Raw genomic sequence first — 26,956 nt, forward strand, 5'->3', positions numbered from 1 at the left:
GTGTCTGAAGTGCAGTCTCTTTGTGGTTCATTAGCCACCCACAAGATCATCCTCGGTCTCTCTCTGTGAACCTTTGCCACAACAACACACAAGTGTCTCAAATGTTAGCAACCTGTCTTCAACAGCAAAAATACTTTTTCATTGTCAACGTTTAGTGCTACTGCCTTCCTAAAGGCCAGTCTCTGATGCCATGGTTTAAAAGGGTGAGTGTGCTGTGCTATCGGAGCGAGGACATTGGAGCCAGCTGTGATTGTGATTGTAATGGATCCTGAAGTGGCGGGCCTCAGGAAGGAAATGCACAGGAGCGCAAAGAGGGGAGGGTGGACTTCATTTATTCCAGCTTGGGCGTTTTATTTCCTGATAGGCCAATCACTGATAATGGCGCTCCATTTGCGCAGTCAGACTTTCTAACCTTGCTAGAGAACTCGGTCCTTAAAATGAACTATGTAAGAAATAGTGACGGTAATAACAATGTTGAACTTTGGGAGAACTTTACTGGCTGGCACAGACGTATTGCAGGTGCATGTACATTCGGTAAGAGCATTGTTTCCAGTTCTCATGTTAGGAGTACAGTAGGTGTTAGTTACTGTACATTGTTGCAGCCTGTCGCAGTTGTTTTGGCATTTGGTTGATAGCCAAGCTGGAGAGTGTCAACATTACCCACTGTAATTTTACATTTTGTTCACTGTTCTTCTTCATGAAAATAGCTTTTTTTCCTATTAAGAATGTTGGATCATTAGTGATTGTTTTTCACATATGATTTCGAAATGGCATTTAATTTAGATTTAAATCTGCTCGGTATACTCTATTAAGACTGCTGCTGTTTATCAAAGCAATCCCAGCGTCTTTTCTCTAAACACATAAGATTCATCAGTATTATCCTGTGTCTACATTGCTATTAAAATTGGACTAAATACGATTCATATCGAAGAATGGACTTGACCTATTTTGGGTAACAGACATATACAACAAAATGTGGACCCAAAGGATATCACTTGAAAGTATTAATTAAAATGCTGGTTTCCAAAGTGGTCCTCGATGGTAAAAACAATAAAACATAATGATTAAAAGGCAAGACGAAATTACAAACAACCATAAATACATTCATTTATATTGACATCCTAAAAAGTAGCACTGTTTACTGCACTTCTCCCTAACCTTAAAAATCAACCATATTCATTTCACATTAAAACAATCTATTAATTGCACATCATACTGGTCCTTCAAATAAATACACCTGACCAGCAGTAGGGCACACGGGGCAGTGTAGTGGTTTCTCTTACTTAGACAACCTTGTCCAAATGAAAACATTTGCCTGCTTTTTAAAGCTATTTTTACTTTTTCTTTGCTTAATCTCCAAGGGAAGGCTATTCCATAGTCCAGTTATTCCCTAACTGGGGTACACACGCAATGCCGTTGGGGTACGCCAAATAAAAATGTGATCCACATTATTAAAAAAAAATCCAACGGGGCTATACATTTGGGTGAGGTTTTTTTCTCGCCTGAGGAGCCTCGTTTCACTGCCAAAATGTTTATTTAAATGTTTAAAATGTTCAGCAAAATAACAACACAATGTCAAATACAGGTAGCCTAGTCAAATAATTAACATCCAATCACATTAACTGTTACTCTCTCAGAAGGAATTCCACTAACGGTCCGTAAGTAGCCAAATGTGTAGCTGCTGCTCATTCCGTTTGCTCGAAAATGTATAATTGGTTAAAAAAAAGTAAGACACATACCAGCTCTATTGGTAGTACTGCTACTACCAGCAGTACTACACCTGCACCTGTCGATGACGCAAGTTGTTCTGCTGCCATGAGCACATCCAATGCTAGCATCAGTAATTCTACATTTGTTGTTAGCCCAGCTGGCATGGACACTGACAGTTGTGAATCTGATGCAGCCAAATATGATGAACTACATTGATTTGGGGTTCACTTTTATTTGGAGTAGTGCCTTTCCTCAGCCACGGTGTGTTATATGTGCAAAAGTACTATCTCACAACTCGATGAGACCTTCACTAGTACATTTAGAATCAAAACATGCGAATTTGAAAAATAAGCCACGGGAGGTTTTTTAGGGAGAATTAAGGCTTTCAAAGTAGTAAGACGTGTATAAAAGCAACAGATACCATTAATAAGAAGGGTCTAGCAGCGTCTTATATGGTGAGCTACCGAGTGGCTAGGACAGGCAAGCCCCATACTATTTTGGAGGACTTAATTCTTCCTGCTGCCGCGGATATGGCTGGGACAATGCTGGGTCCAAAGGCCAATAAAACTATACAGACAATGTCTTCTTCACACTGTTTCACGATGCATCAGTGACATGGCAGGAGATGTTTTGAAACAATTACTGCTTTGCATACAAGCCAGTGAATTATATGCGTTACAGCTGGATGAGTCAACAGACGTGGCGGGCCTGGCACATGTTACGTTTATAGGGGGTCAATTAAAGAATACATCCTCTTCTGCAAACCACTGGAAACCAGGACAAGAGGACAGGATATTTTTTAAAGCACTGGACAGCTTTGTGACATCCATGGTGGTCAAGATGTGTTGGTATCTGTACTGATGGCGCAAAAGCCATGACAGGGAGACATAGTGAAGTGATAACGTGCGTGCAAGCAGTGGCTCCCGACGCCACTTTATTTTATTTATTTTTATTTCACCTTTATTTAACCAGGTAGGCAAGTTGAGAACAAGTTCTCATTTACAATTGCGACCTGGCCAAGATAAAGCAAAGCAGTTCGACACATACAACAACAGAGTTACACATGGAGTAAAACAAACATACAGTCATAATACAGTAGAAAAATAAGTCTATATACAATGTGAGCAAATGAGGTGAGATAAGGGAGGTAAAGGCAAAAAAAAAGGCCATGGTGGCGAAGTAAATACAATATAGCAAGTAAAACACTGGAATGGTAGATTTGCAGTGGAAGAATGTGTAAAGTAGAAATATAAATAATGGGGTGCAAAGGAGCTAAATAAATAAATACAGTAGGGGAAGAGGTAGTTGTTTGGGCTAAATTATAGATGGGCTATGTACAGGTGCAGTAATCTGTGAGCTGCTCTGACAGCTGGTGCTTAAACCTAGTGAGGCAGATAAATGTTTCCAGTTTCAGATATTTTTGTAGTTCGTTCCAGTCATTGGCAGCAGAGAACTGGAAGGAGGAGGAATTGGCTTTGGGGGTGACCAGAGAGATATACCTGCTGGAGCGTGTGCTACAGGTGGGTGCTGCTATGGTGACCAGCAAGCTGAGATAAGGGGCGACTTTACCTAGCACGGTCTTGTAGATGACCTGGAGCCAGTGGGTTTGGCGACGAGTATGAAGCGAGGGCCAGTCAACGAGAGCGTACAGGTCGCAGTGGTGGGTAGTATATGGGGCTTTGGTGACAAAACGGATGGCACTGTGATAGACTGCATCCAATTTATTGAGTAGGGTATTGGAGGCTATTTTGTAAATGACATCGCCGAAGTCGAGGATCGGTGGATTGGTCAGTTTTACAAGGGTATGTTTGGCAGCATGAGTGAAGAATGCTTTGTTGCGAAATAGGAAGCCAATTCTAGATTTAACTTTGGATTGGAGATGTTTGTTTACAGTTTACAGTCTAACCAGACACCTAGGTATTTGTAGTTGTCCACATATTCTAAGTCAGAACCGTCCAGAGTAGGGATGCTGGACGGACGGGCAGGTGCAGGCAGTGATCGGTTGAAGAGCATGTTTTTAGTTTTATTTGTATTTTAGAGCAGTTGGAGGCCACGGAAGGAGAGTTGTATGGCATTGAAGCTCGTCTGGAGGGTTGTTAACACAGTGTCCAAAGAGGGCCAGATGTATACAGAATGGTGTCGTCTGCGTAGAGGTGGATCAGAGACTCCCCAGCAGCAAGAGCGACATCATTGATATATACAGAGAAGAGAGTCGGCCCAAGAATTGAACCCTGTGGCACCCCGATAGACTGCCAGAGACCCGGACAACAGGCCCTCCGATTTGACACCCTGAACTCTATCAGAGAAGCACTTGGGTACACTGCAGCATCCACCGAGAGGCTCTTGCTGCCAAGGGAATGACTGACAGCTTGAAAGACGTTTTGGACACTACAGTGAAAATGGTTCACTTTGTTAAGGCCCCTGAACTCTCGTGTGTTTTCTGCATTATGCAATGATATCGGCAGCGACCGTGTAACGCTTTTACAACGTACAGAAGTGTGCTGGTTATCAAGGGGCAAAGTATTGACACGTTTTTTAGAATTGAGAGACGAGCTTAAAATTCTTTACTGACAATTTTCTTTTTCACATTTTCACTTGTCTGACTGCTTGCATGATATCGAGTTTCTCACACGACTGGCCTATCTGGGTGATGTTTCTTTCTCACCTGAATGATCTGAATTTAGGATTACAGGGACTCTCCGCAACTATATTCAATGTGCGGGACAAAATTGAGGCTATGATTAAGAAGTTGGAGCTGTCTGCATTAACAAGGACAATCATTGTATGTTTTTTTGTGTGCAAATTAACTCAAGCTTACGGACAATGTCAAATGTGATATAGCAAAGCACCGGAGTGAGCTGAGTGTGCAATTACGCAGGTACTTTCCCGAAACGTATGACACAAACAACTGGATTCGTTATCCCTTTCATGCCCTGCCTCCAGTCCACTTACCAATATCTGAACAAGAGAATCTCATCGAAATTGCAACAAGCGGTTCTGTGAAAATTTAATTTAATCAGAAGCCACTGCCAGATTTCTGGATAGGGCTGCGCTCAGAGTTTCTTGCCTTGGCAAATCGCGCTGTTAAAACACTGATGCCCTTTGTAACCACGTACCTAAGTGAGAGTGGATTCTCGGCCCTCACTAGCATGAAAACTAAATAGAGGCACAGACTGTGTGTGGGAAAGGATTTTAGACTGAGACTCTCTCCAATACAACCCAACATTGCAGAGATATGTGCAGCCTTTCAAGCACACCCTTCTCATTAACCTGTGGGGAGTTATTCACAATTTTTGATGAACAAATAAGGTTTTATATGTAAGATGGCTAAATAAGAGCAAAAGTATTGATTATTATTATTATATTATTTGTGCCCTGGTACTATAAGAGCTCATTGTCACTTCCCACGAGCCGGGTTGTGACGACAAACTCAAACTCATTCTTATGTTTAATAAATATATTGTATAGTGTGTGTGTGGCTGGCTGGCTGGCTTACAATGATGGCGAAAAAACATTTGAGACTGTGCTGACCATGGTGCTAGAGGGGGTATGCAGCTGGATGTTGAATGTTTGAAAGGGTACGGGGCTTTAAAAGTTTGGGAACCACTGCCATAGACAAATGCCTGTATGGAAAAACGTGCTCCTTGCAGTACTTTTTACTCTTGGGATTTTACAAGACCTAACACTAGCTCTGGTATTGGGACTGTGTTGGTTATAGACCCTATCAATGTGGTTTTTCATCTAACCTGGGGCACGATCATTTAAGATGTCAAACATATGATTTAAGTTGGTTCACTCTGGATTCCAAATGCAACAAGCCCCCCTCCCGGAACTCCTGGACCCTTATGTGGGTCCTAGAGGGGACATTCAGCATATACCTGATAACATTATTTTGCATGAGCTGCATTCTTTTTCATCTTTTTGGTAACCCACTATACCAAGTAGAGCAGGCATAATCAAAATGACACTGAATCAAGGTTGAGACAATCAGTTTCTTAACTTGAATGGTAAAATATCTAGTGTTACGATATACATTTCTAATCCATTTTAGAATTTTTTTGCAGCAGTAATCAGGTCTCCAGAAAGGGATTGATCTAGGGATGCACAAAGATAAGATACACTTGTTTTATATCCAATCTCCTTGCCTGTACAATTTACCGTTATCTTGTCAGCTAAGCAATCTACGTTTTGTACCAAACAAAATCAATTAGGGTTTTCCCAAATGTAGTGACAATTTGTTGTCAGACAACCAATCTCTAACAAAATGCTATTCCTTACTATGTAAACTGCATCCTTCCCTGATACCAGTATGGCTGAATCATCAGCATAAAGCAGGAGTTTACTGTATCTGGCATATCATTAACGTATATAAGAAATAAGAGAGGCCCTAAAATGTATCCCTGCGGTACTCCACGGGGTATTGACACAGGCCTGTAGTTTCCTACATTTGTTTTCCTGCTCTTCTTGTGGAGTGGAACTACCCGGGCTGTTTTGAGATCCTTGGGAAATGTACCACTACTAATAAAGGTTTACAATATGCATTATCATTTTAGCAGTGACACAAGCACTATCCTTTATGAATCTTGCAGGAAGGTTATCCAGCACAGTTGCTTTGTTTGTGCTCATTAAGCATAGTAGGTTGGAAACTTTGTCCTCTGTTACCATGCACAGCTCAAACAAATCATTTGTGATACCTTTGCTGTGGTAAAAGTTGTTAATGAAAGACTGGCCGTAGTGTCCAGAGCAGGTGGATAACTTCTTAACCAGAGATTAGGCTATAGTGGTAAAAAATGTGTTAAAATAATTTGCAACCTTTGCCTGGTCATAACATAAAACATCATCCATATCCAGGCCTTTACCTTATGGGAAGTTTTTGAGCCAATGTCCTTTAACATTTCCCACAGTTTGAGGCTAATGTAAGTTGTCATTAACGGCGTCTATATAATGTTGGGATTTGGCCTTATCCATTTTGTATCTTGCCTGGTTTCTACAGTTAATATAACCATCATAATCTTGTTGTAGATTTGTCCTTCTGATTCTGGCCAGGTAGCGATCCCTTTTCCTTATGAGGTCTAAGATCTTGGAAGTGATCCATTTCCCTGACCGCTGTTTGATTCAAATTTGTTTCATTGAAGCCAGAGTCGAGTGCAGACATAAACAGATCTTTAAAAAGATACAAAGCTTGATCAAAATTATCACAGTTTAGTACATGAGACCGATCCAAAATAACAAGTACTTCTACAAACATTGAGTATAGTTTCATAGACCGTACCTTCATGTATTTATTACCTGGATCTAGTAGCATTTTGGATGTCTTACGGGTACAGTAGGTTACCATATGATCACTAAAACCAATATTTAAGACTCCTGACTGACAGACGTTCTCTTGATCTGATACAATAATCAAATCCAAAGTTGATTTACTGTCAATACACACCTGGGTTGGCTCAACAAGCAGTTGTTTTAGTCCAAATAACTGATTAAAGATATACAGGGCATTTACTCATATTTTTCTTGGGTGAAAACTGCACATTTGTATTAAAATCATACAGAATACATTCTCTATCAGCAAATACATTGTGATCACAGCAATTAGATTCAAGTAAATCATAGAAATGATTCTGTTTAGGAGGCCGATAGCACACACCAACAAGTATAGGATGACATTTAGGAAGAAGTATATCTACCCATGCAACCTCAAGACCATCCATTTTCTGATCTGAACGAGGGTTACTAAAATTGGTAATTAAGTATGTTAAAAAACATTTTATATGTGTTTGAATGGTGTGGGCATACCCAAACAACAGAATGGTGCATATATATCGGTCAATAAAAATATTATTGAAAGAAGCCCGCTGATTGGCGAACTCAGCCAAGGTGCTATCATGTTCTATGAGGAAATATCAAGCATTTGTTTGAGATACAAGTTTGAGGTGGGGTTTTTGAAGTGTGTGCTTTGCCCACAAATACAGAACAAGTCAACAACATTATTTGGGTATGAGTTAACAGAATGTGAACTTTTAAAAGTGAGATTGTCACTGTACAGTTACTTTGTCTTTTAAAATATTTTGGGCATCAGCGCATTCTTGAGGAAATCCTATTCAAGTCAGAAAAGGATATTGATATGATAGGTAAGCTATAGAAAACCTTCCCCTCGAGTCTATACAATAGACAATCTCTTAGAAAAAAATATGAACTATTTGAACCAAGATTAAAAAATAACTGATTTTGGCACAAGATGGAGGGAATTTTGCAAGACAACTAACAATATTACAGTTAAAGAAAATGAATGCTTAATCCATTATAAATTCATGTATAGAATATGTATTATACAAAAGACAAAATTCACAAATTCTACAGCACAACGGCAGAAACATGTCTGAAGTTTAAAACTACTAATGACTTAATAATTCATGCCTTCTGGGAACGTTACAAAATTCTAAAGTTATGGGTGGAGTTGGAAAGATGGATGTCTGAGGTATTGCAATGTAAATTTACTTTTAATTTGTCTGTCCGTCAAGACATGACATATGAGGGTGCAGTGAGATCTCCGATAGGTTGGACAATACTCTTCTCATCAATTATCTTTAAAAATGTATACTCAAACTGGAAATCAGCCAATCCTCCATCGTTCACATAAAGGTGTGATGTTTGTGTGATGTAGTTTTTGTATGTGTATGTTTTGTATTGTTTATAACATATATATATATATATATATATATATATATATATATATATATATATATATATAACTATAAAAGAATATGAACTTTTAAAGTGAGATTTTCACTGGATATTTACATCCTGGTGATTTACTGATCTACGCTCATCAGCTATAATTAAATTACACCACAATTAAACAGATGACATCACCATGTAACCAGCCTCTCCCTGTTCCTCAGTACCACCATTGTTCCCCCAGTATCACATAGCCCTCTCGCTATCATCAGATTTGTCTCAGGGGTTGCCATCGATGCCCTAAGTTAATTAACTGTTTACTCCAGCCTTTGGCTACAGAGTTAATTGTGGTTAATTCATGTTGGACCAAGGGTTGGTTCTTTACCTTATTGCTGAGGGAACACAAGGCCTAGTTGCTGTCGTTGGGGAAAGCCCCCCAGTTTGATGTGTTCAATAGCCTGAGGCAGGACCACAGAACAGTAGGCCTGTGGGTAATAAGTGGATGCTGTCCATATGGATGGTGCGATTTGAGAGATGGAGGGATCATTTGGAGGGCCTCCCTATAGGACTTCAAGTTCTGCAATAAAACCCCAAGACCCCAAATATTAGCAACTGTTAGCTAAGGTCTAACTACCATCTTATGGACTGTTGTAAATGTCTTTTATAGCCAGATGTCTTCACCGAGACTGTCTTTGTTTGAATAACGCCATTGTGTTAACATAGCTATTTAGACTACGGTATTAGCCTAAAGGCTACTCTTACAGTAGCTGATAACTCCACCGATATACAATTAATAGGATAAAAAAAGTGGATTTTCTCTTGCTTTTCTGAACATTTGCGGCCATTCTCATGTCATTGTCACAATGTATGAAATAGAAATTTGAAGCATAGTTATTGGACAATTGCTCGTTTGGATGGCAATTTATGAGAATTCAGTGTGGAAAAATTCAGTGGTGTAAAAATATTTAAAGTACACTTAAGTAGTTTTTGGGGATATCTGAACTTTACTTTACTATTTATTTTTTTGACAACTTTTACTTTTACTCTTACTCCATACTTTTACTCCATTCCTAAAGAAAATATTGTACTTTTTACTCTATACATTTTTTCCTGACAACCCAAAGTACGTGTTACATTTTGAATACTAAGCATGACAGGAAAATTGTGAAATTCCCTCACTTCTCAAGATAACACGTGGTCATCCCTACTGCCTATGGTCTGGGGGGACTCAATAAACACACATGCATCTTTTGTAAATAAACTCTGATGTGCCCCTGGCTAAAAACAATAAAATGGTGCTGTCTACTTTGCTTAATATAAGGAATTTGAAATGATTTACACTTTTACTTCTACTTTTGATACTTAAGTGTAATTACATTTATTTTTGATACTGAAGTATATTTAAATATTTATTGCTGCAAATAGTCAGCAATAAAATGCTTATGGGCAGGTTTTATTTATTTCCAGAAAGTAATTTATACTAAATCTTTGTGGTTATCTGAAAAATGGCATGAGAATGTGGAATACATAGGAAATATGAATCTTATAAGAAACATTTTTAGACTTTTACTCAAGTAGTATTTTACTGGGTAACTTTAACTTGAGTAACTTTGTTAAGGTATCTATACTTTTACTCAAGTATGACAATTAGGTACTTTTCCCACCACTGGAAAAATTACACTTTTTAATTTCCCTGCTGTAAAACATATCGGCAAGTTTTGCCACCCCCCCAGAAATCAGAATAGGTATCGGACACCAAAAAAAAACATTTTGGTTGGGATCTTTATTTATTTTTTATATAAAAAAAAGAAAAAAAGAATTGTGCCGTTACTCATGTGTTTCTCCTGATAAATCCAAGCCGATGAGCTGCAATGTGGAAGTATTATTAAGATTACGTAATTACTGCTTCAAGCAGATCAGTCCCATTTGAGAGAGTCCCATTTCAGTCTTCCTAGATTAAGTTCCTTCAGATAAGAGCCAATGAAACACAATAAAATCTCAAATGCTGTGAAAGTACAATAGCTGAGAGTAAATTGATGAAGAAATGTGTTTTATCTATGCTGGCTTATTACACTTTCTTATTTAGAAAAAAACGACCAAGTCCTAATATAGGTTTGATTCTATGCTGTAGGCTTAGTATTATTATTTCCTTGATTAATTGATAATGCTTTTGTCTCAGGTTTCTGGAATGTTTTCTTTAATGACTTGTAATCTCCCCTTGTTTCTCTGCTTCCTCTCTGAACAACAGGAACGAGTCCTCAAGACAGCCCCAGAAACTTCTCTCCTAGTGCCTCAGCCCACTTCTCATTTGCACGAAGGTATTAATAAAAGTAAAAGTCAATGCCAGTTGAACCTTTTTATCCGTAACTCCACTCAACTAGCATGCCAATAGTCTGCAATAAAATGCTTATGGGCAGGTTTTATTGTTTTAAGAATTTCCAGAAAGTAGTAATACTTTATCTTGGTGGTTATCTGACAAATGGTATGAGAAATGAGGCATACATAGGAAATATGAATCTTAAAAGAAACATTTATCTTTTTTTAAACAACGAAGCCAAATTGTGGTGCTATTATTGTCTGCAGCAGACAGGCAGCGGTTCTTTTGAGAAGCGAAGGCAGGATCTCACTGTGTTCTGACAGGCTCTCTATACAGAGATTGAAATCACAGGCAGGTTCAAGGGTTCAGTCTTTTACCATCATCAGACTCAAACTCCTCGCGTTTTCTGAAGTGCTTTTCTCCACGTCTTCCCAAAAAGCCTGAAATCTTTTTTGTTCTACCCTCACTCAACACGACTTTATTTTAACAGCTTTTTTATTTATCGCTATGACTCCGTGAGTGCCACAGACCAGACATGTAATGTCATGTTAGGCCTCTGTTTTGTCATGTTAATAACATCATAGCTCTTCTTCCTGGTACTCATGTCTATGAATACACACAACGTCATTGTAACTCACATGTCCGTTCGTGCAATGTGTATGAATACACAACGTCATTGTTACCTTGCCATTATACCTGAGTCATGAAAATCCTGTTTGAGCTGTCCCTATCTAGCTGTCCCTATCTAGCTGTCCCTATCTAGCTGTCCCTATCTAGCTGTCCCTATCTAGCTGTCCCTACATCTAACTCCACACGTTATTCCTCTGAGTTTGTATCAATGTTTAGTGTTATTGGTTAGTGCAACAGAAGACATCTCACTACTCGGTAGGTTGGGGTGGCAGGCTAGGTTGGGGTGGCAGGGTAGCCTAGTGGTTAACGCGTTGGACTAGTAACCGAAAGGTTGCAAGATCGAATCCCTGAGTGACAAGGTTAAAATCTGTCGTTCTGCCCCTGAACAAGGCAGTTAACCCACTGTTCCTAGGCCGTCATTGAAAATAAGAATTTGTTCTTAACCGACTTGCCAAGTTAAATAAAGGTCAAATAAAAAAGGTGTGGGTGGAAGATAGCATAGATCAAGGAAGCTGTGTCCTGTGGGCTCGATTCTCACGGGGGACCAGTATGAAAATGTATGCATTCACTACTGTAAGTCACTCTGGATAAAAGTGTCTGCTAAATGACTAAAATGTAATCCACTGTAAACGCTGCAGTAGGCTATTGAAAAGCAGTCTTTCCTACCTATTCTTCCGGAAAGGTTTAAGGTTTCAAATGACCTAACTCTGCACATAGGTCAAAGGTCATCCAGAACGTTGTGCATTTGTAGTGTAGGTATGTTATTCAAAATCCTGGAGCTTTGAGTAGTCTTGTTTTGAATATCATTCATAGTTATTTTTATATTTTGTTAACTACAGTTCTCATATTACTGATTAGTTATGGATGGGTTCTGAGTTTATGATGACGTCTGTCTCTTTCTATCTCTGTCTGTGTGTTTGAGCAGGACTGATGGACGACGCTGGTCTTTGGCCTCTCTGCCTTCCTCTGGCTATGGCACCAACACACCCAGCTCCACTGTTTCTGTATGTACCATACCACTCAATTTGTTAAAGGCCATGAAAACAAAATATATTATATGTTAGCGCGATTTTTAAAAAGCAATGCCAAAAAGGTTGTTTAACCTAACTTTTTCACATACAGTATACTGATGGAAAACCCTTTCAATCTAAAAATACATATACTGTACCAGATCACTGGATATTCAAGAATCATTCAAATAAAGATGTTTCAATGTGAAATTATCATCTGATGGGCATCCCTCCAGTCTGTACTTCAGTCACCAGGCCTGTGCTGTACTGTACTGTAGGCTACTGGTAGTCAGAGATGAGGGGTGCCATAGTGATCACATTCTCCCGCTAGTGTCTCACAGGCTGACATACCACCAGACGCTGTATTTAGGGCCAGCAGATTTGTTTTGGAGTAAATATGGCCCTGGCACACAGCTAGGCCACCCACACACACACAAACACACGTACAAACACATAACTCTGTTCTGTTTACTGACAAACTCAAATCACACAGGCAGGCGATGGTCAACTCTCTGACACACACACACACACACACACACACACATACACACACATACACATACAAACAGGCTCCATGGCAGACTACACAACCAAGTAAACAAGCCGTCACACACAAAGTAATGGGTTGTTTGTTAACGGCCATGTTTTTTGAAGACCATCAATTAGAGCTGATAAATACTTAACATGTTGCCGGAGGCTGGTGAGGACAACTGGTTAGGAGGAACTACCATAGAGCGGGATTAACACCAGCAACTGTGTTGTTTGTCCAGGCTATGTTTACAGCTTAGTTTAAATTGAATCCCTATTTGGATTGGATTTGAGAACAATGTAATGAGGAGAAATGGGAATGTTTACAGGAATTTGTTAGCTTTCATCTACTGTACCGTCGCAACCATTTTGGCACCCATAAGTTTGTCCTTCATTTTCAAGACACTGTAAAAGGGCATCAATACCGTAATGAACATTTACCCAATCAAATAAACACAACAGTCCAAAAAAATGCTACTCTCCTGGTATCTGTCATTCTCTCGTGCAAAAACATTCATCAAAGCATTAGCCTCTCCTTTTTATCTTTTCTTTTCTCGTTCAATGTATATTCATTTCATTTCCAGTCGTCCTGTTCATCACAGGAGAAGCTGCACCAGCTACCCTTCCAGCCCACCCCGGATGAGCTGCACTTTCTCTCCAAGCACTTCTGCACTGAGAGCATCGCCGGGGACGACCGACGGAGGGGGACTGCACCCATGCGACCCCGCTCGCGCAGTCTCAGGTATGTACGGAGGCCCGGCAAGGTCATACACCTTTAAGGATGCTGGGTATAACAATTGCTGAAAATTACAGTACTTTTTATTTAGTTTTGTAAAAAATAAAAAAAATAGATATGATTCATACTATATATATATATGTAGATATAGATATATTTATTTTAATTCATCTTTATTTATCCATGTTAGTCTCGTTGAGATAAAAATCTATTTTTCAAGAGACCTGGTCCAACCATATATCAGAGTGCATTCGGAAAGTATTCAGACCCCTTTTACACATTTTGTTACGTTTACAGCCTTATTCTAAAATGGATTTAAGAAATCTACACACAATACCGCATTAACAGGTTTTTTGAAATGTTTGAACGTTTATATATTTTTTTAAATAAACAGAACTCTTCTATACATAATTATTCAGACCCTTTGCTATGAGACTCAAAATAGAGCTCAGGTGCATCCTGTTTCCATTGATCATCCTTGAGATGTTTCTACAACTTGGAGTCCACCTGTGGTAAATTCAATTGATTGGACATGATTTGGAAAGGCACACACCTGTCTATATAAGGTCCCACAGTTGACAGTACATGTCAGAGCAAAAACCAAGCCATGAGGTCGAAGAAATTGTCCATAGAGCTCTGAGACAGGATTGTGTCGAGCCACAGATCTGGGGAAGGCTACAAAAAAAAGTCTGCAGCATTGAAGATCCCCAAGAACACAGTGACCTCCATCATTCTTAATTGGAATACGTTTAGAACACCCAAGACTCTTCCTAGAGCTGGCCACCCAGCCAAACTGAGCAATTGGGGGAGAAGGGACTTGGTCAGGGAGGTGACCAAGGACCCGATGGTCACTCTGACAGAGCTCCAGAGTTCCTCTGTGGAGATGGTAGAACCTTCCAGAAGGACTACCATCCCTGCAGCACTCCACCAATCAGGCCTTTATGGTAGAGTGGTCAGACGGAAGCCACTCCTCAGTAAAATGCACATGACAGCCCGTTTGGACGAACTGAAAGCACGTATATCCTACCAATGGGACATTAAAAACTCTATCTTATGTTTCACCGAGTCGTAGCTGAATGACGACATTAAGAACATACAGCTGGCGGGTTATACACTATCAGCCAGACAGAACAGCAGTCTCTGGTAAGACACGGGCGGAGGCCTATGCATTTATGTAAGCAACAGCTGGTGCACGATATCTAAGGAAGTCTCAAATTTTGCTCGCCTGAGGTAGAGTATCTCATGATAAGCTGTAGACCACACTATCTACCTAGAGAGTTTATCTGTATTTTTCGTAGCTGTCTACATACCACCGCAGAGCGAAGTTGGCACTCAATGAGCTGTATTCCGCCATAAGAAAACAGGGACACGCTCATCCGGAGGCGGCGCTCCAGGTGGCCGGTGACTTTAATGCAGGGAAACTTAAATCAGTTTTACCAAATTTCTATCAGCATGTTAAATGTGCAATCAGAGGGAAATAAAATTCTAGACCATCTTTAATCCACACACAAAGACGCGTACAAAGCTCTCACTCGCCCTCCATTTGGCAAATCTGACCATAACTCTATCCTCCTGATTTCTGCTTTCAAGCAAAGATTCAAGCAGGATGCACCAGTGACTCGGTCTTTTAAAAAAAGTGGTCAGATGAAGCAGATACTAAACTACAGGACTGTTTTGCTAGCACAGACCGGAATATGTTCCGGGATTCTTCCGATGGCATTGAGGAGTACGCCACATCAGTCACTGGCTTTATCAATAAGTGCATTGAGGACGTCGTCCCCACAGTGACCGTACGTACATACCCCAACCAGAAGCCGTGGATTACAGGCAACATTCATACCAAGCTAAAGGCTAGAGCTGCTGCTTTCATGGAGCAGGACTCTAACCCGGAAGCTTACAAGAAATCCCGCTATGCCCTCTGACGAACCATCAAACAGGCAAAGCGTCAATACAGGACTAAGATCGAATCGTACTACAGCGGCTCCGACGCTCGTCGGATGTGGCAGGGCTTGCAAACTATTACAGACTACAAAAGGAAGCCCAACCAAGAGCTGCCCAGTGACACTAGCCTACCAGATGAGCTAAATAACTTCTATGCTCGCTTCGAGGCAAGTAACACTGAAACATGCATGAGAGCTTCAGCTCGTCCGGTTGACTGTGTGATCACGCTCTCCCCAGCCGATGTGAGTAAGACCTTTAAACAGTTCAACATTCACAAGGCTGCTGGGCCAGACGGATTACCAGGATGTGTACGCCGAGCATGTACTGACCAACTGGCAAGTGTCTTCACTGACATTTTCAACCTCTCCCTGACTGAGTCTGTAATACCAACATGTTTCAAGCAGACCACCATAGTGTTCTTGGGCACAGAGACTAAGGTAACCTGCCTAAATGACCTGTGACCCGTAGCTCTCATGTCTGTAGCCATGAAATGCTTTGAAAAGCTGGTCATGGCTTACATCAACACCATTATCCCAGAAACCCTAGACCCACTCCAATTTGCATACCGCACCAACAGGTCCACAGATGATGCAATCTCTATTGCACTCCACAAGGCCCTTTCCCACCTGGACAAAAGGAACACCTATGTGAGAATGCTATTCATTGACTACAGCTCAGTGTTCAACAGCATAGTGCCCTCAAAGCTCATCACTAAGCTAAGGACCCTGGGACAAAACACCTCCCTCTGCAACTGGATCCTAGACTTACTGACGTGCCGCCCCCAGGTGGTAAGGGTAGGTAGCAACACATCCGCCACGCTGATACTCAACATGGGGGCCCCTCAGGGGTGTGTGCTGACAAAAATTGTCAGACTCCAGCCACCCTAGTCATGGACTGTTCTCTCTACTACCGCACGGCAAGCAGTACCGGAGCGCCAAATCTAGGTCCAAGAGGCTTCTGAACAGCTTCTTCCCCCAAGCCATAAGACTGAACAGCTAATCAAATATCTACCCAGACTATTTGCACCCTCCCCGCCACTTTAATAACCCTACCTGCATGGACATATTTCCTCAATTACCTTGTCACCGGTGCCCCCGCACATTGACACATTGACTCTGAACCTGTATATAGCCCCGTTATTATTTACTGCTGCTGTTGAAATATTTGTTTTTCTTATCTCTTAGTTTTAAGAAAATACCTTAAAGTGTGTTAAGGGCTTGTAAGTAAGCATTTCACTCTAAGGTCTACACCTGTTGTATTCGGTGTATTTGACCAATAACATTTGTTTTGATTTGGTGTTTGCCAAAAGACCATGAGAAACAAGATGATCTTGTCTGATATTGAACTCCTTGGCCTGAATGCCAAGCGTCATGTCTGGAGGAAACCTGGCACCATCCCTACGGTGGAGCATGGTGGTGGCAGCATGCTGTGCGGATGTTTTTCAGCAGCAGGGACTGGGAGACTAGTCAGGATTGAGGGGAAAATGAACAGAGAAAAGTACAGGGATCCTTCATGAAAACCTGCTCCAGAGCATTCAGCACCTCAGACTGGGGTGATTGTTCACCTTCCAACAGGACAGCGACCCTAAGCACACAGCCAAGACAACGCTGGAGTGGCTTTGGGGCAAGTATCTGAATGTCCTTGAGTGGCCCAGCCAGAGCCTGGACTTGAACATCTCTGCAGAGAACAGAAAATAGCTGTGCAGCAACACTCCCCATCCAGCCTGACAGAGCTTGAGGTGCTTCAACAAAGTACTGAGTAAAGGGTTTGAATACTTATGTCAATGTGATATTTCAGTACATTTTTTATAACTGTGCAACATATTGTTTTGCTTTGTCAATATGGGGTACTGTGTGTAGATTGATGAAAAAAATTGATTTAATACGTTTTAGAGTAACACGGAACCAAAACCGCCTGCGCACGTGCGCCATCGTGCATACATTTATTTTGTCCCCCTACACCAAACGCGATCACGACACGCAGGTTAAAATATCAAAACAAACTCTGAACCAATGATATTAATTTGGGGACAGGTCGAAAAGCATTAAACATGTATGGCAATTTAGCTAGTTTGTTTGCACTTGCTAGCTAATTTGTCCTATTTAGCTAGCTTGCTGTTGCTAGGTAATTTGTCCTGGGATATAAACAGTGAGTTGTTATTTTACCTGAACTGCACAAGGTCCTCTACTCCGACAATTAATCCACACATAAAACGGCCAACCGAATCGTTTCTAGTCATCTCTCTTTTCATCGTTGAAATTATATGGTGATCGCATCTAAACTTTCATAGTATTACCACGACAACCTGCAAAACAGTTAGTCTTTCAATCACCCACGTGGGTATAACCAATGAGGAGATGGCACGTGTGTACCAATGGCACGGGTAAACCAATGAGGAGATGGGAGAGGCAGGACTTTCAGCGCGATCTGCGTCAGAAATAGGAATGATATCTATTTTAGCCCTTGGCAACGCTCGTTGGCGCAATAAGTGAATAACATGGATTTCTAAATTTGTACTTTCCGAATGCACTGTATATCAATGCATTTTTTTGCTGTAAGATACAGTTTGTGTTGTAATATAAGTACTGATCTTTCCTTTATATTCTTATTTTTTTGCAGCCCTGGAAGATCCCCATCCTGTTGTGATCATGAGATTATTATGATGAACCATGTCTACAAGGAACGCTTTCCTAAGGTGAGGGGCCAATAGTAGAACTAATAATGCCTTATCGCCTTAACATTTGTCATTTTGTATCAAAACAAAATGCTAATGTCTTACATAAGGTTTATTACACAGTGACAAAAGAGTTGCTCTTTTTTTAGCCACTTCTAAACTTTTTACCCTCTCCGACCACTTTTGCCACCACTTTCTACCACCTTTAAACCTTTTTACCCTCTCTCTCATGTCCTCTCCTTCTACCCTTTTCCACCCCTCCATGTCTCTAGGCCACGGCCCAGATGGAGGAGAGGATCCAGGAGATCATCCGGACCAGCTCCCCGGAGAGCGTGCTGCCGCTAGCGGACGGTGTGCTGGGGTTCGCCCACCATCAGATCATCGAGCTGGTCCGCGACTGCCTGGAGAAGAGCCGCCTGGGGCACGTCACCTCGCGCTACTTCTGTGAGCTCACCGACAAGCTGGAGAAGCTATTCCAGGAGGTGGGTGACACTATTGGTGCAGCTCAATAATGTTAAGTGGTTACCTTTCCTTGTGTCGTCTACTCCCATATTAATAATCTGGCATAATGAAGGAAAGTAGACGAGGAAAGAAAGCAATAAAGAGTAGTGTGGCGCCACCTGCCCCACTTTAAAATACATCAACCTTTTACCATAGTAATAAGCACAGTGTAATTACAATATCAGTACACATTACTGCATAGGACTTACAATCAAACAGATTCTTTCACGAAAATGATTTGGTTTACAGTGCTCTTTTACCTCTACGGTATGCAAAGTCACAAGCACTATTACAAATATAGATATTCTGTATTGCTCATTGTCCTCTCCCCTCATGCAGGCTTACTATGATAATCCCTCCCTCTTACTTAATGGTACTTCCAGTCCCGAGCACTGATCAGCTCACAGGTCTGTATAAAATGTTGAGCGAGTGTGTTCTGTTCTGTGTGTGTATAGTCCACATCCCGGTCGGAGAGCCAGGAGGTGAACTTCATCAAAGAACTGGTAAAGAAGATCCTCATCGTCATCGCCAGGCCAGCGCGCCTCCTGGAATGCCTGGTATGTCTCGCCTGATTGTCACTAGTTAGCTACCAAGCACATGGCAATGACTGCTCACTCACACATATTACACTAATTATACTAGGGCCAGGAGTTTTTCCTGACCATGTGGGGTGACTAGTCAAATCTCTGGGCATTAATACTAAATATGACTTATTTCTGTCCCATGGCTAATCAGAACTACACAAATTACCATGTAGCTCTATCTAAACTAGGTTTCAATTATGTGAGTCATTTGACAAACATCCCATCCATGTCTCTGTTGTATAAAGAGGAGGCTTGCGACCTGGTGACGAGCCATACAGATGCAATACATCCTCCTCGCGCTCCTGCTATTGATTGATTGTTACATTATCAACCCAGAGAAAAGCCAACGGCACTCAGACAATGCCTATTGAAACTTAAAACTAAGAGTTCCAGAAGTGTTGTAGTGAAACCTGTGTTGTCCTCTCCTCAGGAGTTTGATCCAGAGGAGTTCTACCATCTGTTGGAGGCTGCCGAGGGTCACGCCAAAGAGGGCCAGGGCATCAAGACTGACATCCCCCGCTACATCATCAGCCAGCTGGGGCTCACACGGGACCCCCTGGAAGGTATGCCAGGGTTGACCTTTTAGGAGTTTGGCAGATAGACAGTGGAGGTGCAGCCAAACATCACACATTCAGATTGAAAAGAGTGCTTTCTTCTGAAAGCTGCAAGGGGCTGTGAACTCAACCCGAGGGCTGGCCTGCTTTATTCAAGTAATCAAGACGTTTCTGAGTGTGTAGAAGATAACTTATTTTGTGATGTAAAACCTAAGATGTGCTAGCCTTGATATTCATGCTCTACAGATGACACTGGCTACGTTCCAATTGTTCACCTGTCTCCCAAAGTGTGCCTCATTGATTTAAAAGGAATGGACTGGTGTGAGGAATATGGTGGAAACTCCCTCCAGCCACGCTTGCACCAATCCAATGCTTTTAACAAGATTCGTACGGTCATGAAAATCCTGGACTTTTAAAATGGTGTTTTCCAGGCCGGGAAAAGTTTTGGAAAATGATCAAATCTAAAACTTTTTGGAAAAGTAATGGAAATATATCAAATAGGTAATCTTGATGTACATTTTTTAGGCACAGTTAAAAAAAAAAATAATAATAATAATAAATATCAACATATAAGCCAGGATCGGAATGCACTTTGATTGGCACATCACCTACATGTGTGCGAGAGGAGTGGGCTGTTGCTCAAGGAGAGAGAGACAGTCTAACATTGCAGCGGCAGGCAGGTAGGCCTATAAAATATGATAGAGAACAGACTAATAGCTAGGTAGCCAATATATCAAAACATATATTGTACCCTGTAATTAACTGTTTTTAACTATTATTAGCATGATTGTTTTCATATCCCTAAAACTTTCCACCGACACTCGTGAATAAGGTCATACAAAGTTGATTTACTTTCTTGAACAATTCATTTAAACAATTATTTTTGACTGAACAAATTATTCATTTCACCATTGTATTAGTTGGGATTCGGTTCAATCTCGATGAATCCAAATAAGTTTGAATCGCAAACAGTAATTACATGTATTCTTTTTATGTGTCCTTTTGTATTATGTGGCTTCAAAATTTGTTTTGTAGATTCTTCCAGTTTATTTGGGCATCCAATGTATGGGACATTGCAACGAGCCTGACGTGAATGATATACTGCTTTCCCACGAACAGGCCCAGATCCCCGTCATTTGCATGAAGAGAAAGTGGAGAAAAAGGGGCCAGAGGGCGGGCTGCCTTCTGTGAGTTCGTAGGCGATCGAATAAACTCCCACTTCCTTCCATTCTGCTAGCAAACGTGCAATCTTTGGAAAATAAAATCGATGACCTAGGCGGAAGATTAAACTACCAACGGGACATTCAAAACTGTAATATCTTATGCTTCACGGAGTCGTCGTGGCTGAACGACGACATTATCAACACACAGCTGGCTGGTTATACGCTGTATCAGCAGGACAGAACAGCGGCGTCTGGTAAGACAAGGGACTATGTATCAGCTGGTTCACGATATCTAAGGAAGTCTCTGATGCTGGCACTAAGACAGCACTGAAGGAGCTGTATTCCGCCATAAGCAAACAGGAAAACACTCACCCAGAGGCGGCGCTCCTAGTGGCCAGGGACTTTAATGCAGGGAAACTTGAATCTGTCTTACCAAATTTCTATCAGCATGTTAAATGTGCAACCAGAGGGGAAAAAAGCTCTGGACCACCTTTACTCCACACACAGAGATGCGTACAAAGCTCTCCCTTGCCCTCCATTTGGCAAATCTGACCATAATTCTATCCTCCTGATTTCTGCTTACAAGCTAAAATTAAAGCAGGAAGCACCAGTGATTCAATCAATAAAAAGTGTTGAGATGAAGCAGCTTCTACCCCCAAGCCATAAGACTCCTGAACATCTAATCAAATGGCTACCCAGACTATTTGCATTGCCCTCCCTCCTCTTTTACACCGCTGCTACTCTGTTGTTATCATCTATGCATAGTCAGTTTAATAACTCTACCTACGTGTACATATTACCTCAACTAACCGTTGCCCCCTCACATTGACTCTGTACCAGTACCCCCGTGTATAGTCTTGCTGTTATTGTACTGCTGCTCTTTAATTACTTGTTACTTTTGTTTTTTACTCATATTTTTTTTAAACTGCATTGTCGGTTGTGGGCTCATAAGTAAACATTTCACTGTAACCTGTTGTATTTGGCGCGTGTGACTAATAACATTTTATTTGATTTTGATTTGAAATGTGGTTTGTTAGAGAGGACTGGAATAAAAGCCTGCACATTAGCTCTCCTGGAGGATGGTTGACCACCCTTGATTACATAACATTACAACCAAATACATTTTATGCCTTTTGAAATAATTAGCTCATTCAATATATCAAAGATTTTTTTTTTTAAATAGCTGAAAACAGGACAGGGCCATGAATTGGAGATTGTAAACATGAGTGAAAAATGCCCTTTAAGTAAAATCCATATCCCATTCAAATCCTAAATAACAGCTGAAAATGATAAGGATTCCATCATAACCGTCCTCACTGATACCAGAGAGGATGCTCTCACCCGTAGGCTCCGTTGCTGATGAGTTTGTTCATCTCAAAGTCCATCTCGCAGGGCTTTCGTCGGGATCGCAGGGCCGCGTTCAGACTGATCTAGTGTGTAATCATTAGTCCAACAGTTGCAACGAGAGTTTCTGTTGGGTAAATTCAGTTATGTTTATCCCCGTTCTGTTTGCTTAGCCGATGCTTTCAGTACTAGATTCAATCTCTGACCCTTTGATTGGGTGGACAACATGTCAGGTCATGCTTCAAGAGCTCTGATAGGTTTGAGGATGCCCATTGGAAGTTGCCATAATTACTGTGTAAGTCTATGGAAGGTGGTGAGAACCATGAGCATCCTAGGTTTTGTATTGAAGTCAATGTACCCAGAGTAGGGTGGAAGCTTACTGTCCTCCGGTTACAGCATGGTGCTACCCTACAGAGTGCGGTTGAGGCTACTGTAGACCTTCATTGCAAAACAGTGTTTTTCAATAAATTATTCAGTGAGGTGAATAGATTGTATTGTATATCATCCAATCACTTCTCACGCTTTGTTCTCGAAGCACCTGTCAACGCTACATTGATGACCTGATGAGAATATAAGCATAAGATTTCTGATCGTGAATCTACTTAACCCAACCAGTTTCATCAGATTGCTACAGCCTAAATTGGTTTCTTGATCTCGTTTCAGTGGAGGAGAGGAATCATCGGCAAATCATTTATCACATTTTAATTAACGTTAACGTCCTCGTAAAACTTCCTCCGTAATGTACTGAGAGAAAATACTTGTACGATAATTGAAAAAAATCCTAATTATGTTTTCGATATTGGTCTTTAACGTTTTGAAAGCATTGCTGGAGCAGAAAATAATTTTTAGATAAGATGAATGACTTCTAGTACTAGTTCTTCTGTAGTAGTAATACAAGTACCAGCTACCCAATGACCAAAATATTGTCAGCGTTACAGCTAACTTTTCTAGCAAGGCTAATATAACTAGCAAGGCTAATATAACAAGAATAGAGAGGTTCTAAGATGGCGGCGAAGAGTAATGTCCTGTACTGAACTGACTGCCATCCTAATGTGCCTCTCCTCTCTCCACTCAAACCCCAGCGTTCATTCTGACTAATTAGGAACGAATGGTCTCCCTATAGAGCTGAAACAGATCGACACAGACTGGCTCACTAACCTCCGTCCTCATTGGCCAATGTCTCTTGACTCATTTCCCCTGGGCCTATCCTGTGTGTTTTTCTTGCCCAGTAGCCTGGAGTGCTGGAAGCAGCCTCCTAGGCAGGGACAGATGCTAAGTTACATTAGAAATGTGTTTAGGGTCACTGTTGGGACGACCGAACAACCCACTCCTGATTCGCTAGCTCCTGCTGTTCATACAGTGCTGATGGGAGGGGATGCACACACACCCGAATGTATACGCAAGAGACACACGCACACACAGGAGTGTTCTGGAGTTGGGGTTTTCTTAATGGATGTCCGACATGTGTTTGTGTTGCTGCCTCTTCTGGTTTCCATGTCATTTCCCTGTTTCTGTTTCTTAACTGCCAAATAAAGAAAGAGTGTGTTAATATACAGTACTCTCTATAGGCTTTGACTAAATGTTGGAGTATATAGAAGACATCTGGATTCAAAGGGCACTGTTTTGTGTCTGAAGGTGAAAATGCTGAAATGGCGAAGTTGAATGAAATGCTGACATGTTGTTTCTCTCTGTCCTGCTCCTATAGAAATTGCTCAGATGACCAGTTATGATAGTGGGATAGCTGAAACACCCGAGACAGATGACTCTGTGAGTATTCAGCATGTTTTATTCAAGTTTTTAGTTGCAGGTTAGATGTATTTCAGTAGAATAAAGTTTCTCATGTCCTCCCAGTCCCAGAGTCTGAAAGCGGCCCTGCGATCCCGACGAAAGCCCTGCGAGATGGACTTTGAGATGAACAAACTCATCAGCAACGGAGCCTACGGGTGAGAGCATCATCTCTGGTATCAGTGAGGATGGTTATGATGGAATTCTAATCTGTTTCAGCTGTTATTTAGTGTTTGAATGGGGTATGTGATTTGGGTTTACACAAAGGACATTTTTCACTTATGTTTACCATCTCCAATTCATGGACCTGTCCTGTTTTCTTCCTAAGCCATGATTAAGTCTACCACGGGACTGACAGATTGTGTTCCCTCTCAACAGAGCTATGAATGTGTGATTTCAATCCATCTTTATAGAGTACAGGTAACTGCCAAAATAAAGGAAACACTTGAGTAAATGAGGAATACAAAGTATATTGAAAGCAGGTGCTTCCACACAGGTGTGTTTCCTGAGTTAATTAAGCAATTCATCTCCCATAATGCTTAGGGTCATGTATAAAAATGCCCATTTGGCCATAATTTTGGCTGCCATGACTTTGAAAGAGGGGTCTCAAAGGAACATAGGGAGTTTAAATGGTGTGTGTCTGTCATCAGATCTCAACCCAATTGAACACTTATGAGAGATTCTGGAGCGGTACCTGAGACAGCTTTTTCCACCGCCATTAACAAAAAAACAAATGATGGAATTTATTGTGGAAGTATGGTGTCGCCATAGAGATCCTATTAAATTACTATTCTAATTCCTAATTATATGATTGTCGCATCCCTCCAATAGTTCCAGACACTTGTAGAATTCCAAGGCACATTGAAGCTGTTCTGCTGACTAGTGGCCCAACACCCTATTAAGACACTTTGTTGGTGTTTTCTTTATTTTGGCAGTTACCTGCATATGACTAACAATGTCATTCTCTGACCGAGCAATATATGCTTGATTTACCTAAGCCTGAACTGTGTGTCTGGTGTATTGTCTTCTCTCTGTAACAGGGCTGTGTATCTGGTGCGCCACAAGGAGACCAAGCAGCGCTTTGCCATGAAGAAGATCAACAAACAGAACCTGATGCTGAGGAACCAGATCCAGCAGGCGTTTGTGGAAAGAGACATCCTGACCTTCGCTGAGAACCCCTTCGTGGTCTCAATGTTCTGCTCCTTTGAAACACGACGACACCTCTGCATGGTCATGGAGTATGTGGAAGGTAGGCAGCCATTATTTTTTCCTTACTTTTTCTTTCTTACCAAAACTGTGGAAGACAGTAAGCTCACCAGGGGGATAAACTGCTCTAGAAATACTGGTTAATGTTGTTCAGCCCTATTATTTACCAAAAGTATTACCAATTTTAGGTTGGGATTAATCATATGTTGAATGTACTTCATTGTAGTATACAGTATTTTATTGTCAGAATTAACTCAGTAAGACAATTCTGTGTCTGTATGCCATTAGGCGGTGACTGTGCCAACCTGCTAAAGAACATGGGCCCCCTGCCTGTGGACATGGCCAAGATGTACTTTGCTGAGACGGTGCTGGCTCTGGAGTACCTCCACAACTATGGCATCGTCCACAGGGACCTCAAACCAGACAAGTCAGTCTCTATTATCTCTATAGTATAGTCAGCTACTATCACTGGGAATGTAAATAGATAGAGTCTAATCTCAGATCTGTTAGTGCTGTCTTACCCTAGTAAGACATGTCATAGTAGTTGGCAAGACTGCATGAACAGATCTGTTTAGACACCCTTCAGACTGCTGATCTTTATGTTTTTAAAATAGTCAGTCACTTTGGTCATTGATGTCTATCAATCACATTTATTTTATGAAGCCCTTTATACATGAGCAGTTGTCACAAAGTGCTTTACAGATACCTAGCCTAAAATCCCAAAGAGCAAGCAAAGCAGTCACTCATTTACTTATTGTATTCTGAGCCAGATTTGGAGATCTATTTTCATTGGTATCTATGTGATGCTTGTGTGTTTCTCCCCCACCCCCCAGTCTGTTGGTGACCTCCATGGGTCACATCAAGCTGACAGACTTTGGGCTGTCCAAGGTGGGCCTGATGAACATGACCACTAACCTGTATGAGGGACACATAGAGAAGGACGCCCGAGAGTTCTCTGATAAACAGGTACAGTGTGTGGAGATGGATTGGCATTCTACCTACAGTATAGGCCAGTCTTTCTCACTCATTTATAGTTTCTCATAATTAAAACAAGCAAGCAGAGAGAACATGACCATTATGGTATCCAGTTTGAACACTGTTTGACATGCTCAGACTGAATACCTACAGCTTTCAGGTTATTGTTTATCAAATATGACAGTTTCAAGCCTCACCGTTTCACCAAAACGTACTACTAGTACCTGTTGCCTTCTGTCTGTGTGTGTAGGTGTGTGGGACCCCAGAGTACATCGCTCCAGAGGTGATCCTTAGACAGGGTTATGGGAAACCAGTGGACTGGTGGGCCATGGGCATCATCCTCTATGAGTTCCTGGTGGGTTGCGTACCCTTCTTTGGAGACACACCAGAAGAACTGTTCGGACAGGTCATCAGTGGTCAGTCTCACTCTTCTCTCTTTTTGAGTTGACATTTAGGGCGAATCCTAAATTCCAATTATGTTGAAATTTCACTTACCATTGACATCAATGCATGACTAAGTAGGATACAAATCTGAAGGCCTTTATCCCCAGTGAATGGGAAAGATTGGCAATATCTAACTAAATAGTATGGAATTGGATGGTGCCAATCTTTCCGATTTA

The 26,956-nt window shown here is 41.2% G+C and overlaps 1 protein-coding gene across 7 annotated transcripts in view; it reads left to right on the forward strand.

The window, feature by feature from the left end:
* The window catches only part of mast4 (microtubule associated serine/threonine kinase family member 4), a 187,500-nt gene that overhangs the window by 142,428 nt on the left and 18,116 nt on the right, over nucleotides 1-26,956 (forward strand). For 6 of the 7 annotated variants that reach the window (XM_023984206.1, XM_023984207.1, XM_023984209.1 and 3 more), the window contains 13 exons: nucleotides 10,637-10,706; nucleotides 12,261-12,339; nucleotides 13,458-13,615; nucleotides 18,170-18,245; nucleotides 18,497-18,706; nucleotides 19,181-19,282; nucleotides 19,740-19,872; nucleotides 24,076-24,137; nucleotides 24,222-24,313; nucleotides 25,196-25,404; nucleotides 25,650-25,788; nucleotides 26,195-26,327; nucleotides 26,587-26,752. In XM_023984206.1, coding sequence (XP_023839974.1) covers nucleotides 10,637-10,706; nucleotides 12,261-12,339; nucleotides 13,458-13,615; nucleotides 18,170-18,245; nucleotides 18,497-18,706; nucleotides 19,181-19,282; nucleotides 19,740-19,872; nucleotides 24,076-24,137; nucleotides 24,222-24,313; nucleotides 25,196-25,404; nucleotides 25,650-25,788; nucleotides 26,195-26,327; nucleotides 26,587-26,752 — 1,629 coding nt within the window. The remainder of the gene's footprint in view (nucleotides 1-10,636; nucleotides 10,707-12,260; nucleotides 12,340-13,457; nucleotides 13,616-18,169; nucleotides 18,246-18,496; nucleotides 18,707-19,180; nucleotides 19,283-19,739; nucleotides 19,873-24,075; nucleotides 24,138-24,221; nucleotides 24,314-25,195; nucleotides 25,405-25,649; nucleotides 25,789-26,194; nucleotides 26,328-26,586; nucleotides 26,753-26,956) is intronic. The other variant, XM_023984208.1, reaches the window with a different exon arrangement.

This window comes from Salvelinus sp. IW2-2015, linkage group LG4q.1:29 (assembly GCF_002910315.2).
Source record: "Salvelinus sp. IW2-2015 linkage group LG4q.1:29, ASM291031v2, whole genome shotgun sequence".
In the NCBI taxonomy this organism is placed as follows: Eukaryota; Metazoa; Chordata; class Actinopteri; order Salmoniformes; family Salmonidae; genus Salvelinus; species Salvelinus sp. IW2-2015.